Consider the following 14816-nt stretch of genomic DNA (forward strand, 5'->3'; position numbering starts at 1 on the left):
ACTTGAATATATTTTCATTGACTAAGCTTCTAACTCTCATGTAATTACTACAACAATGTCTAGATGGTTTTCAAACACAGCTGTGGTTGCTCTTTTGGCTAGCTATTAATTCTGGGTTTTGCTTATTTGAGTGTTTTTTCTTTTCATACAATTTTTCTTCTGAAAACAGATCAAACAAGAACTTATTCAACAGCTCGAAAAAGAGTGGCAGTCTAAGCTGGATCAAACTATAAAGGCAATGAAAAAGAAGACCTCAGATGGTTGCAGCCAGACTGACCAAGTAACCACCAGTGATGTTATTTCCAAGAAAGAGATGGCAGTCATGATAGAAGAACAGAAGCGAAAGATCCAGCAAGATTTAGAGCAAGAGAAAGAAACAGCTGTCAGTGGGGACCTGAAGAAACTCGAGGTGGAATTAGAACTCAAATATTGTGAAAATATTGCCAAACAGGTAATAGGTTTATTATAGTACAATTATTGGAACTGCCTATTAATGAAAAACTGTAAAATGCTACCATTGAACTTGTTCATAACTTTATACTTTGAAAATTTTGTGCATTCTAGGGTAGAACCTCTTGGGTTGTTGCAAAAAGTTTCTTCCACTGTATTTCTGTCACAAAGCTATTACCCCTCAGTTTTTCCATGTATTCTTTATGTTTACAGAGTGTTTGCTCCTCTGAGTTTGGTCTAAGCGTTAGGGTGCTTGAGGTTAAAGGTGGCGGTTTTATGACTGGATGAAGCACATCTTAATTAAGAATATTTCATACCTAACTTTATAGAACATACTCCACTGAAGTAGTTATACATAAGCAAACTTAAAGCAAGTGAGATATTAGACAGTATTTGCACTGCAACTCACAGAGTTGAATCTGCAGGCACTCCCCTCACACGGGACTTTGTCTGTAAATCCCATACGCTGCCAGAAAGCGGGGCCATTGCCTCCCCTTAGAAGCACTCAGAAAGCTAGCTTGCTTTTAACTGGGACATGTTGTTTGGTTTCCAAGAAATGTCAGCCTGAGTGAGCTGTGTTAATGAAATAGCTCTGTGTTAATGCAATAAAGAGTTTTTGTTGGTTTTATCTACATTATTATAGTGATTCTCAAAACTTTTTTGCTTCAGGATGCCTTTAACACTTGTAAAAACTCAAGACTCTGAAGAGTTTTTCTCTGTGTGGGTTATATCTATTTACTGTATTGGAAAATATAAATCTAAGGAACTTTTAAAAAAACAAGAATACTGGAGCACCTGGGTGGCTCATTGGGTTAAGCGTTTGGCTCAGGTCATGATCTCAAGGTTCATGAGTCTGAGCCCAGTGTCGGGCTATGCGCTGGCCATGCGGAGCCTGCCTGGGATTCTATCCCTCTCGTACTCACCCACTCTCTCTCTTTTTTTTCTCTCTTTTTCTCAAAATAAATAAATAAACTTTAAAAAATTAGGAAAATAAAATCTGTAAAAAAAAAAAAAAACAAACAAGAATATTAAACTTGCCATTGGCTGTCAGAGCAGTGATAAATCACATAGCATGACACCATTGTATTAGTTACACATGCAGGAATGGGCGTGAAAAAAATAAAGTGTGAATATTACTTTGAAAATAGTTTTGATCTCACAGACCACCTGACAGGGTGTTTAGTCCCATAGAGGTCCCTGGACCTTAATATTACTTATTTTGTATTTACAAACGAAATGCTTATTATGCAGTCTTAAAATAATACCTGAAGTAAAGTTTTAAAAAAATGTATTCAGCTTGTGATAAATACTTGGAATTCTGCCTATTTGTTAAGTTGTTCTACATGATTTAAAAAAAAATTTTTTTAACGTTTACTTGTTATTGAGAGAGAGAGAAAGAGCATGAGCATGAGAGGGGCAGAGAGAGGGAGACACAGAATCCAAAGCAGGCTCCAGGCTCCGAGCTGTCAACAGAGCCCGATGCGAGGCTTGAACTCACAAACTGTGAGATCATGACCTGAGCTGAAGTTGGATGCTCAACCGACTGAGCCACCCAGGCCCCCATAAGTTGTTCTACACGATTTTAGAGGGAATCCTTATAGTATGGAAACATAGGCAAATCTGTGTAATTGTATCAAAGGCATCTTCAGTCAGTTAAATCATTTCCTGAAATGTTTAAGGTTTGAACAGAGTTAAGAAAATGTTCTGTGGACAAAGAGATATGTTTAAGGGTGCTGTTCTGGTATATATACAATTACAGATGTTGTGAAGAAAAATAGCATCAGGTAGTAAGAAAGGAAATATTATTAATAACCTTTGGAGGAATATAAATTTCTATAGGGGCTTTATCTTTTCCCCATATTTGTAACTGCCTAGGTTTTACCTGTAAATATATTTAGCATTTTACAAAAAAATTCAGCCCCTTATGTCAACTCCAGTTTTGTATGTTTATATGGATATAGGTATGTGTGTATTTATATTTCAATACAAGGAAATAAGGAAAGATTATTTAATAAGTGACCTTGTGGTAACCTGTGACAGATTTACCAACAGATCACCCTCATAATTTGTCCAGTCTTAAATGTTTGCCTGAATTGCTGTATCACCCTCATTCTTTAGTTGCAAACTCATTACAGACAGCAGGAAAAGTTGCTTGGTACAAGGCTCTAAGCTATATTGGTGCATGCTTGCGTGGGTTCATGTGTTTATATGTACAGCATGAGGACTGTGGATATGGTGGGTGTACTGATTGGGCAGCCCTGACCCCAAGCAGCCTCTCTGCATGTCTTCTCCTTTTTTTTAAGATAAACAGGAATTTCTTGGAAATGACAATTGGTACTTTGTATGAAGCTTTCCAGTAATGGTATTGCCTATCAAACATTTATAGATTTCTACTTTTTGCGCTGGCATTTGCATGGGACAGTATGGGAAGTTTAGAACAGAAGGATTAGAATCTACTGTTTGGGATCAGGTGGGCTGCTTGAGGTCAGTGTAACGTAGTGCGATATTATGTAAAATACACATGAAACCATAGTGCTAATTGTGAATGGGATCTTTCTGAAATTTTATACCTCACTTTACTGCCTGCTTTTGCAATATCCAATTGCAGGTAGAAACAGCTGTGCAAAGTGCTCGTCATCGATGGCTGGAAGAACTACCCGACCTTGCAGAGTATAAAGCACGTGTAAGAGCAGAACAGAAGAAGTGGGAAGAGCAACAAGAGATCACTGTGGCAAGACGGGTAAGTGCTCTCCTGGAAAAAAGCTTGAGGAGGGCCTCTCTCCTGATGTCTCATCTTAGTCCCGAGAATCAGTATCTCCTCACCGTGTTGTGGAAGGATTAAATGCAATAATGCATGGTAAGCATTAGCTCAGAGCCTGACTGATGGCATCTGTTCTCATCATCAGGATGCTGAGGGAGAAAGAATGTATTTTAGGGTCTTGAAACTCTCATAATCAGGAAGGTAACCTTAACTGTGAAACTAAATCCTGTTCTGTCTTGCCCTATCTTTAGGAGAAATTGAGAACAGGTGTTTATCTGTTTATTAATAGCTACATGGTATCCTTTTGCATGCTGGAAGTTTGTTTTCCCTGCTTTGTCAGTAGTCTTATAATCTCCTTGGAAAATAGCCAACTCTCCTTACCAGAGAGGTCATGTTGTTTGACCAGAAACATAAGATATTATAATCATTTGCATTCTTCCAATTTATTAGTGTAACCAGTTCTAATCAAAATGCCAATAAACTGAACATGGTTTTGAAATTTGACCCTAATTCTAAAATTTACTTGGAAAGGACTAGAAATTTTTTAAATGTTCTGGAAAAGAAATAGTAGTCCAACCCTAACACATAATAGAGTATGTTGGAAAGCGACAATTCAGTGTTGAGTCACAAAAATAGAATTTTTCATTTTGTATTACACAGACTTCAGAGATAGGCCCAACTATGAATAGAAATGTAATTGTTTCAAAACAAAGGAATGGGAATTATTCCATAATAAATGGTCTTAGGATAGCCAGATAGCACTTTGGAAAAATTAAGGTTACCTGTGCTTGAATCATAATAAAGTCTAAGTTGATGAAGAAGTTGAACATTTTTACATGAAAGCATAGAAGAAAGAAATTGAATACCAACATCACTCAGTTTGGGGACAATAGTTGTAGTAGCAAAGATGGATAAATAGGATATAAGAGATACAGTTAAAACATTCTTGCTTTTGTAATAAAAGTGAGAGGATAATAAAAAAAAGGAAAATAAATGAATTCAACATAAGAAACATGACTACTAATATATGGTAAGAAAAACAGTACAAATTTATAAGAAAACAAGGACCTGTGGATAAGTACACCAACAATGTCCAAATATGACAAATATGTACAAATATGAGAAGTCCAAATAGCAAACTTAAACTGCTATTTTATGCCATATGTATGTCTTCTTAATTATAATACAAAAAAGATAATAGATTGCAGTGTTAAGTGTATACTATTCTCCCAATATGACAACCATTTTCAAAATAGTATAGGTGACAGACATTGTAAATGATTCATATGTTGTATTCATAATCTTATTCCACAGAATACTTAAATAATTCAGCATAAATAAATCTATTGTAACAGTTTTCTTAAGTTATGTGGTAGTACACAGGTGTTCACTGCATTATTCTCTATACTTTTTAAGTATGCTGAAATAGTTTAAAAGGAAATTTAAGAGGGAGAGAGAGGAAATAATATGATGTACATGTGACTCAGCACTGAAGTCAAGAAGAATAATAAAGTTGGTTAGTATGTAGAAAATAGGCAAGAGATTTTTTTTAAGTTTTTATTTTGTTTTTTATGTTTTTGAGAGACAGAGTATGTGAGCATGTCAGGAGGGGCAGAAAGAGAGGGAAAGAGAGAATCTTAAGCAGGCTCCACTCTCAGTGCAGAACCTGACACGAGGTTCTATCTCACAACCTTGAGATCATGACCAGAGCCGAAATCAAGAGTTGGACATTCAACCAGCTGAGCCGCCCAGGGACCCCAAGAGATCTTTCCTTAAGAACATAGAAGACCTGAATGTATGTGAATGCAGAAATACAGGAATGAGAAGACAGTGTGTTGCTTCTCAAACTTTATCAGGCATGAGATTCACCTGGAGGGTTTGTTAAAGCAGATTCCTGGGATTTATTCCCAGAGATTCTGATTTGGTGGGTCTGGAGTAAATCCTGGAGTAAATCCTGAGAAATTTGCATTTCTAACAAGTTCCTAGGGGATGTGACAGTGCTGGTTTTTAGACCACACTTGGGTGTGAGTAGCACTATTCTAGATAATTATTCAGCCACAGAACTTAATGTTAACATGTTGCCAATCCTTGGTCCAAACCAAAGAAGGTGACCTAGGGCCAGTGTCAGTGCATTGGTGGGAGGGTTCTTGGGAGATTTTAGTGATCCATCAAGCTCCGTGAAAATTTAAAGCCGGTTATCCAGAGTCCAAAAGTTGTCAATTGGTTCAGTGGTTCTTAAACTTTGCTGCATATTAGAAAAACTTGAGGATCTTTTAAAAATTACTGTTGCTTGGGGTGCCTGGGTGGCTCAGTCAGTTAAGGGTCCGACTTCGGCTCAGGTCATAGTCTCAAGGTTCGTGGGTTTGAGCCCTGTATCGGGCTCCAAGGTGACAGCTCAGAGCCTGGAGCCTGCTTCCCATTCTGTGTCTCCCTCTCTCTCTGCCCCTCCCCCACTCATGCTATCTCTCTCTCTCTCTCATAAATAAATAAACTTAAAAAAAAATTACTGTTGCTTGACTCCTAGCCCCCAGGCTTTATGTTTTAATTGGTGCAGGATATGGCCTGGGTATTAGGATTTTTAAAAGCTTCTCAGGTGATTCTACTGGGCAGCAACTATCAGGAGCCACTGAGTTGATTAATGCTGTTAAATTCTCCTCCCACAACTTCATGTGAGAGGATGCACACCTTTGGTGAGGTTGGGCAGGTCCTCCCGATTCCATGGGATCTGCCACCTCCACCAAGTCACCCGGTAATGATCTCCAGGCATCCATTGTGACAAGACTGTTTTCCCTGAAGGTACTCTTTAAGCATGTTTCACATCACTACTGAATTATTCTGCTGGTAGCGAAAGAATTTTGCTGTGCATTCCTTTGTAAAGCTCATCTTAGTGGGTTCCCTTAGTAAATTTGAAATAGAGTTCAAAATTTGGATTTATGTGCAACTATTTAGGAACACTTATTGAATAAAGGTGTATAACATGTTTTAGAATTTTTACAGTTGAAGGTGTTTGCTAAGATGATATAATAGCTGGAAATTTAGGAGACAGATACCCTATCTCAACATCCAGAGCATATATGTATACAGTACTGACTTTCAGCAGCCACCGCTGTCCAGGCCAAGCTTTTGGAGATGCCCACTTCTTTCAACACTTACATCCTTGTGACTTGTTTGAATTTATAAAAGGGATTCAAGGTCATTATCCAGTCTGCTCATTATGTAGATAGAGACATTAAGTGTGAAAGAGATTAAGTGACTTTTCTAAGGCCATCTAGCCAAAAGTAATAACCATATAATATTTATTGAGTCCTTATCTGCCAGGCTCTGGACCAAGTCCCTTAAATGAATTTTCTTTTGTCATTTAACCCTAATGCAATGCTATCAGGGAAGCTTTATAATTATCCTCATTTTATAGATGAGGAAATAGAGTCTCGAAGGAATTGAGGAATGGGCCTGTGGTCCCACAGCTGGTAAGTTGACTCTAGCAGTTTGTCCCCAGAGCCTGTTCTGTTAAGCACCTTGCTGGGCTGCAGTCAAAGGTAGGATTAGAGTTAAGCCTAGGTGTTTTGATTCCCTGTGACATTTTGGTTATGTATTATTACTGTGTGTGATCTGCGAGTCTTGTTATTCTGTTATAAGAGACAATTAGATTAGTGAAAAAATGACTTTTTTCTGTCTAGTATTGTCATTTAATGAACTGCTCTAACCACTGTGATGCCATTAAAATACAATTATGTTTGTCAGCACGTTATGCAGGTATGTGTTATATTTCTAAGTAATAGTAAGATTTCTTTATGAGGCTGCTTTCGCTTCCAGCTGTTGTATCATCGCTTCATGTAAAAGATACTTCATTTGTCCTGGGCTTAGGTAAAATTTGAGGCTCTGTCTGTGTAAAACTAATATGAATTTTTCCCCTAAAATTAGTTTTGGGTAATTGTCTAATTACAATTTTTTGGAGTCAGTTTAAATTTCTAGTTCTCCATCAAGAAATGGATGTCTTTTACTTATTTATTTTGTAAGTTTCTTTAATTATTTTGAGAGAGAGAGGGAGAGAGAGACAGAGAGAATCCCAGGCAGACTCCTCACTGCCAGCGTAGAGCCCTATGTGGGAGCTCAAACTCAGAAACCATGACCTCATGACCTGAGCCCAAACCAAGAGTTGGACACTTAACTGAACCACCCAGGCACCCCCAAGAAACTGATGTTTTTAAAATACCATATGACCTAAAATACTAGGTGATCTAAAATGGAGAGGATCTTTGAGTATAGTATATTTTAGGAACAATGTCTTATCCCAAATAGTTATGGGGAGATCATAAAGAATTTTAAATATACATTGTTCTGCCTTTTAGATATCATTTGCTATTTCTGAAGCTAAAGAGAAATGGAAAAGTGAGCTTGAAAACATGAACAAAAATGGAATACCTAGGAGGGAACTGGAAGAGAAGATTCATTCTCTTCAGAGAGAGCTTGAGTTAAAGAACGAGGAAGTCCCTGTGGTTGTCAGGGCTGAGTTGGCGAAAGCCCGGAGTGAATGGAACAAAAAAAAGCAAGAAGAAATCCACAGAATTCAAGAACAAAATGAGGAAGATTACCGGCAATTTTTAGATGATCATCGAAATAAAATTGATGAGGTGCTTGCGGCAGCTAAAGAAGACTTTGTGAAACAAAAAACTGAACTCCTTCTTCAGAAGGAGATGGAATTGCAAGCATGTCTAGACCAGAGTCGTAGAGAATGGGCTATGCAGGAAGCCAGGCGGATCCAACTGGAAATCTATCAGTATGAGGAAGACATCCTAACTGTACTCGAATTTCTCTTAAAGGACACCCAGAAGGAGCACGTCGGTGCTTCAGAGAACCAGCAACTTTTGGAACTCGTGTCGACTTGTTCTTCAAAATGGGTGTCTGTGCAATATTTTGAAAAACTAAAGGCCTGCATACAGAAAGCATTTCAAGATATCCTCTCCCTACCTACAGAAAATACCGGCTCAGAATGGGAAAAGGTATGTTCCTGATAAGTGGAAAGAGCTCTTAATAAGCATCAGAGATGATTGTAGCAGTTGCCTATGGTTATTTTTTCCTTTCTTCATTTTACAGTCTAGTAGACATAAAACTTGTGTTTTTACCAGTGGCTTAACAACTTTTTGTAGGAAATCCAAAGGATTTCATTTCTTTTTGCCAAAAAAACTTTGCTTCTTCATAGTGCCACAAATATGAGGCAGAGCTTTTAGACTCTAGACATCCTTTTCCTAAAAAATATATGCTGTTCTTTGTAAGGGCCTGAGCTTTGAGAAACTGAATAACTCTCATTCCTATTTTTGTTTTTTGGGCATGACCACTTCAAGAAATATGCATCGTATTAAACTAGAGTTTCTTAAGAGCTTCTAAAGAGTTTGGAAGCATATTTCTTGCCCTCAAGGAATTTATGTCACAAAGGCAAAAGATGCCAACCAAGTACAAAAAAAGATGTAGAAATAAGCAGTTAGAGGTATGGCTCACTCACACGATACTCTGAAGCCAGTTTACTTGGTGTACTATCTATGTGTGTGTGGCATGAGTGAATTGTATTCTTTTAGTTCTCTAAGTAGTCTCTGACACCAGCTTTTAGTTTCTGTGGAAGATCTGATAAAACCAAAGTCTTCCTAGCTTATGATTAAAGAAATGAGGTATGGATGAAAAACCCAGAATAATATCGTAGGTATTGTGTTTAGCCGATTTCAACATTTGGAATTAGAGTTAGAAAACATTCCCAATATTATAAGGTTTGTCTGAATGAAGAGACGTAAGAGTTAAGTTTCATTAAGATATCATGATTAAAGATTTTCAAGGCCAGGATTGAACATTTGGTATTAATACTTATTGGAATGTGTTATAAGCTGGGGAAAAAAAAAAATCTGAGTTCCAATCCCCACACTTGAGGATAACTAGTCTGTTACCTGTGTACCTCATATACTATAGTTGCTTGTCTGAAAATAGGCCTTTCCACATCCTAGATTTGAGATAGTACAGAATTTTACAGCCATAGCTTACCCAAATGATTAGTCTACTCCACCCCAGTCCCCCAAGTAGATACTGTTATTCATGATTTCACAAAGATGTTACTAGTTAAGAGTTGCTTTCAATGTAAAAGTAACTGGGCAAGATCACGTCCCATGAATAATGCTTATACTACTTTACTGAAAATTTTTGGAAAAAATAATTAAGATCAGAACTACCTACAGCAGGTTTTAAGCATGAACAGTGGTGGGGAAATCATGTTATATGCTTTCAAGTTTGCTTTCCTGAAAAGATCATCTCTGCTGTAAAAATCAGGAAAATATGACAGCTTTCTTCTACTATTAGTATATAATCAATCCTGGGGTCTCTGTAGAGGGCTTATGATTGTGCAAGCAGTGTCAAGGTCATCTATATGACTTAATGTAGTTCACATGTAGGGACAGAGTCACATAATTTGGCTAAGAACTTAGACTTTTGCAGCCTTTGTTGGGTGGGTTCAGATTCTATTCCTGGGGAAAGGGAATAGTAGGCTTTGAAATGCCTACTCTGGCATTAGTCACCAAAGAATTCTTGATCTTCTGCTGTTTGAGAGCTAACTCAGCTCAGGACCTTGAGGTAGAGCGATGATTTTAGGCAATGGTGATAAGTTTGTAATATGGGTGCCATAAATATGAAGAACTGTGAATTGTAATTGGTAAAATTTGTCATTTTTAGAACTGCTTATACAAATTAAAATGGGAAAAAATGATCAATAAATATAAAACAAATCCTCATTAAAATAACTAAGATGATCAAAAGTTTCTTAAAATGGAGAGGATACAATGAATTAAAAATGTATTTCCAAGAAAATGAATGCCTTATCGGGATACATTAATATAACAAGTCATAATGGAAAAGAGAAAAGAGAAATACCAATTGGAACAGAATTTTCATACAAGTTTAAGGATGTGTGTTCTGTCTTTTCTTACCATCAAAGTCAAGTTAGAATTAAGACCAGAAGGTTGGTGTTCCTGCGTTTTCTGTCATCTTGGCTTCTCTCCAGTTATGAGCAGAAACTGGAAACACTGTCTACCTTAGGGTTCAACTTTTATTACTCCTTCTGGCCTCAGCGTCATTGCCTCTTGGTGTTCACATTTTCTCTGTAACTACTCACCTCTGCTTCTGTCATATATCGTAGGTAGGTTTCCTAACAGTCAGTTAAATAAGTTTCTTATGATCAGAACCAAGGCTTGAAGGGTCAAGCATGTATGGTGTATTTTAGGTAATTAGACAAGGTAGCTTACTCAAGATCACCTGCTCTGTTCCTTTAGGATTTAGTATGTTCTGTGATTTGATCACATAAACTATTAAAATATCTTAAACTCACATATATGCGTACAAAAACTATATCTCCTATCTGTCTCCTAGTCGGCCCACCAGTCCTCTGTCAGATAATGGTCTAATTTGAAAATTATGGCCACAGCAGACTAGTTCATAGTAATGACAATATTCATGTGACACCCTAAGAAAAGTACTGGTGATAGTTTAGGTAAGAGTTTTTTTCAGGCAGTGTTACCTTTTTATATTTTTAATATTAGCATTCTAAATAGAGAATTGCTTGAAGATTTTTACATGGCATTAACTAGGAAGATCATCTCTTTCAGAAAAATTTGGCCAGGACCTCTAAGGATCCCATCACAGAGGTCACTGGCAGAGGAGACCCTGGAGTCCTGGCAATCCTTCCTGCACCTACTTTTGGACACTGCGCTCAGTCCTTGGCCTTGCAAGAAACAGAAGCAGAAGCTGGTAATGGGATTTTATTCCTACTGGTCTCCGTAACATTCGTAATCACAGTTCCAGAGGGTTACTTTAAGAATAAAAGGAAATCAAAGATGTGTATAGCTTTTTTGAGTGAACAACTGGGTGATATTACTCCTACCTAATCTGTGTCTTCTCCCTAGATTTAATTTTGCATTTGGGAAACAAGGCCACTTTAGACCCTTTTAATTCTATCTTTTCATGGTCTTCCCTCCGTTCCTAAGTAGTTCTTATTATAAGGAGAATAATGAGAACTTTAATAGAATAGTCATGTTTTTATTCTCTGGCTTTATTGAGAAATCACGGGTTTCACATTAAAGAACTGCCAAATAACTGAGACCTTTTCATTCAAATTATTGAAGCTTATTTCAACCATTTTTTAATGGAAATCTTTCTGAAGAGGTGTTTTCTGATTTATTTGTGAATTTCTTGAGTGTAGGAGTAGTGTTTTATCTCTTCCTCTCCAATACATGGCAGAGTGAATGGCACATAGTTTGTGTTCCTTGAATGTTTGGTAGATTAAGAGTTTAACGTTTCCATGATGACTTAGAGTTTATTATGAGAATGAATTATTGTACTGTACCCCCCTGACCTATTCAGAGCTCACTAAGGAATACTGATTGAGCTTACATTGCCTCATCACTGAGAATTTTGAGCCAGGAACTGACATTCCCTTTATTCGCTCCATTCCTTTTTAAGATAATGAGATCTTGTAGCCTGCTCCTTCCCTCCACCTACACACACCCACTCTTTCTGTTTCTTACCTGCTGTCTCCATTGCAACCTGGAAAAGAACTAAGAATTACCAGAACAATTCATATGTACTGGGTCAATGAACTTAGTTTCCACAGTTTTTAATTTAGTAGGTAATGTTACCAGAATCGTAGAGGATTTCTGCCTTTCCTAAGAAGTCAGTTGACTGTTATTTTCCTCATCGTCCATAGACCCTTTTTCCTTTTTTAGGTTCTAGGTGGTTGAGAACATCTTACTGTTAATTAGGTGTATGGGAATACATCCTTAATTTGTAATTTGTATTTTGTTTCTTTTCAGTGTGATTGTGTGTCTGTTGTTATATTTAGAAAAACCAGAGAATTCTTAAACATTTTATAAAATGGGTAGAAACAAGTTTTAGATATTATTTGGCTTTGGGAAGTCCTATCAGTGTGAAAGAAATTAATTTTTACTTAAGACAATCAGACTACAAAAGATTTTTCTTTCTTTAGTCTTTGTTCCCTAAAAATAAACACATTAACAAATTCATTAGAGAGGACTACCACCATTGTTAACTGTTTGGTCATAGCCTCCTAATATCTTATCATTTTTTTTAAGTAAGTTCAATATTATGAAATACTTTATACATGCAAAGAAAATATGTGATGTGCATGCAAGTTATGAAGCCTAGCAACCAGGAACCCACCCATTTGGCTTAAGAGCTAGAATATCACCAGTACCGTTGAAGACCCCTGTCTGTTTGACCACAATCCCATCCCTGTAACTTCCTTACAATCCAAGGTAACAAATATTTTGATTTTTAAAAACTATTCTCTTGCTTTTCTTTATGTTGTGACCAAAGGTAAGTATCCTGAAAAAGTTGTTGTTTTGTCTTTTAACATTATAAAAATGGTTTACTATTTATTGTAGTCTTTGTAACTTGCTTTTTTTCCACTTAATATCAAGCTTCTGAGATTTGTCTATGTTAATGCATGTAGCTCTAGTTTATTTATATTGCTGTGTAGTATTCCATTCTGTGAACATACTACAGTTTATTCTGTTGTCAATGGTCGTTTGTCTGGTTTCCAGTTTTACAATAGTATCTTAAATTAAAAATATAAATGCCTTGTATGGCACCAATGTGATGCTTTATGAATTCTTTGATGCTCATGGACATAAATGGCACTATTTAAATGAAACTAAGTCAGAAAAGAGCTAAGAATAATTTTGTTGGACCAATGATTTTACATCAACATTTGACCCTGTGTCAGTTTGTGTTTGTGTTCCTACTTAATTATATCAATTGTGGTAATAGTAATCTATTTTTTGTATCATTTTTGTGTGTTATTTAATTTTAAGAATTCTTTGTATTACTAATAGCAATAGCTGTTATTTACTACATGCTGTCCTGTGCCAGGTACTGTGCCACACAATTTTTATAAACGTATACATCCTGGCAGTTTTATTTTTATTTTTTTAAAAACTTACTTGGAGAGAGCAAGAGAGAGTATGCACGCACATGTGAGTGCAGGAGGGGCAGAGAGAGGGGGAGAGAGAGGATCGTAAGCAGGCTCTGCACTGTCAGCGTGCAACCTGATGCAGGGCTCGAGCTCATGAACCGTGAGATCATGACCTGAGCCAAAATCAAGAGTCGGACACTTAACCAACTGAGCCACCTGGGTGCCCTGTCCTCCTGACAGTTTTACATCTTTTTTTCATTTGGAGACAATTTTTAATTTATAGAAAAGTCACAACGTAAAAATAGTTGCAAATAGCACTCACATACCCTTTACCTAGATACATATGTTGATAATGTTTGACACTATTTTGTGCTCTTCTGTGTGTGTGTGTGTGTGTGTGTGTGTGTGTGTATGTGAACATTTCATTTTTTTTCCTGAACCATTTGAAGATGTTCTATATATTGTGCCCTTTTACCCCTAAATAATTGTGTATTTTCAAAACATGTAGTAAATTTAACATTCAATGAAAATATTGTGTCAACCTGTTCGGATTTTGTCTAATTTTGTCAACTGACCCACTAATTTTGTTGACCCAGTAGTGGCTTTAATTATTTTTCTCTCTACAGTACAAAAATCTGTCCAGGGTCAAGTATTATCCCTCCATGTCATGTCTTTTTAGTGTCTTTTAGTCTAGAATATTTCCACAGCCTCTTTTTGGCTTTTCTGACATTGACGTTTTTGAAAGACTTACTCTCCCTTTCCCCAGTGCTCCACCCCACCCCTCGGTTTTTTGGAACTTTCCTCATTTTGAGTTTTTCTGATGTCTCTTCATAATTAGGTTCAGGTTGTGTTTCCTTGGCTGATGCACTGCATAGGTGATGTATTATCACATGTGGAGGTGCCCAGTGTCCATTTGTCTTTTATTGGTGAAGTTCTTTGGAGCACCTGGTCAAAGTGTATAGTTTCTTCACTGTATAGTTACTGGGTTCCCCCACCCCAATAACTAATAAGCAGTCTGTGTGGAGACACGTCTAAGACCATGAAAATGTCCTTTTCATTTAAACTTTCCCTTATGTTTAGCAATCATTGATGATGCTTGTCTGATCCAGTCTTTACTGTGGTGGTTGCAAAATTATGAGTTTTCTAGCTCTAGACTTCCCTCTACTTTAACCAAGTTGGAACTTGGCATGTAATAATTGTGCATCCTCCTGCTAGTTTACATAGTTATTTATTTGTCTTTTTGTTCACTTACCAGTCTGCCCATCAATCCACCTACCTACCTCCTTACTTACCAGCTTAACCTACTTAACCATCTATCCATCCATTCCATTATGGAATTATTGGTATGACTCATGAATTCCTATTTTTTTGAAAGTATTTTATAGTTCATTAGTATACTTAGTGTTCAAATTGTCCCATATTCAGGGGCACCTGGGTGGCTCAGTCTATTGAGCGTCAGACTTCGGCTCAGTTCATGATCTCGCGGTCTGTGAATTCGAGGCCTGCGTCAGGCTCTGTGCTGACAGCTCAGAGCCTGGAGCCTGTTTCGGATTCTGCGTCCCCCTCTCTCTCTGCCCCTCCCCCACTCACACTCTGTCTCTCTCTCTCTCTCTGTCAAAAATAAATAAACATTAAAAAAAAATT

At 37.1% G+C, this 14816-nt stretch overlaps 1 protein-coding gene across 13 annotated transcripts in view; it reads left to right on the forward strand.

The window, feature by feature from the left end:
* The window catches only part of CEP152 (centrosomal protein 152), a 105508-nt gene that overhangs the window by 62253 nt on the left and 28439 nt on the right, over positions 1–14816 (forward strand). For all 13 annotated transcript variants that reach the window (XR_007153126.1, XM_047863531.1, XM_047863522.1 and 10 more), the window contains 4 exons: positions 170–451; positions 3059–3190; positions 7561–8211; positions 10849–10990. Coding sequence is in view for 12 of the 13 variants with exons in the window: in XM_047863531.1 (XP_047719487.1) it covers positions 170–451; positions 3059–3190; positions 7561–8211; positions 10849–10990 (1207 nt within the window). In the remaining variant the exon portion in view is untranslated. The remainder of the gene's footprint in view (positions 1–169; positions 452–3058; positions 3191–7560; positions 8212–10848; positions 10991–14816) is intronic.

Source organism: Prionailurus viverrinus, chromosome B3, assembly GCF_022837055.1.
Source record: "Prionailurus viverrinus isolate Anna chromosome B3, UM_Priviv_1.0, whole genome shotgun sequence".
Lineage (NCBI taxonomy): Eukaryota > Metazoa > Chordata > Mammalia > Carnivora > Felidae > Prionailurus > Prionailurus viverrinus.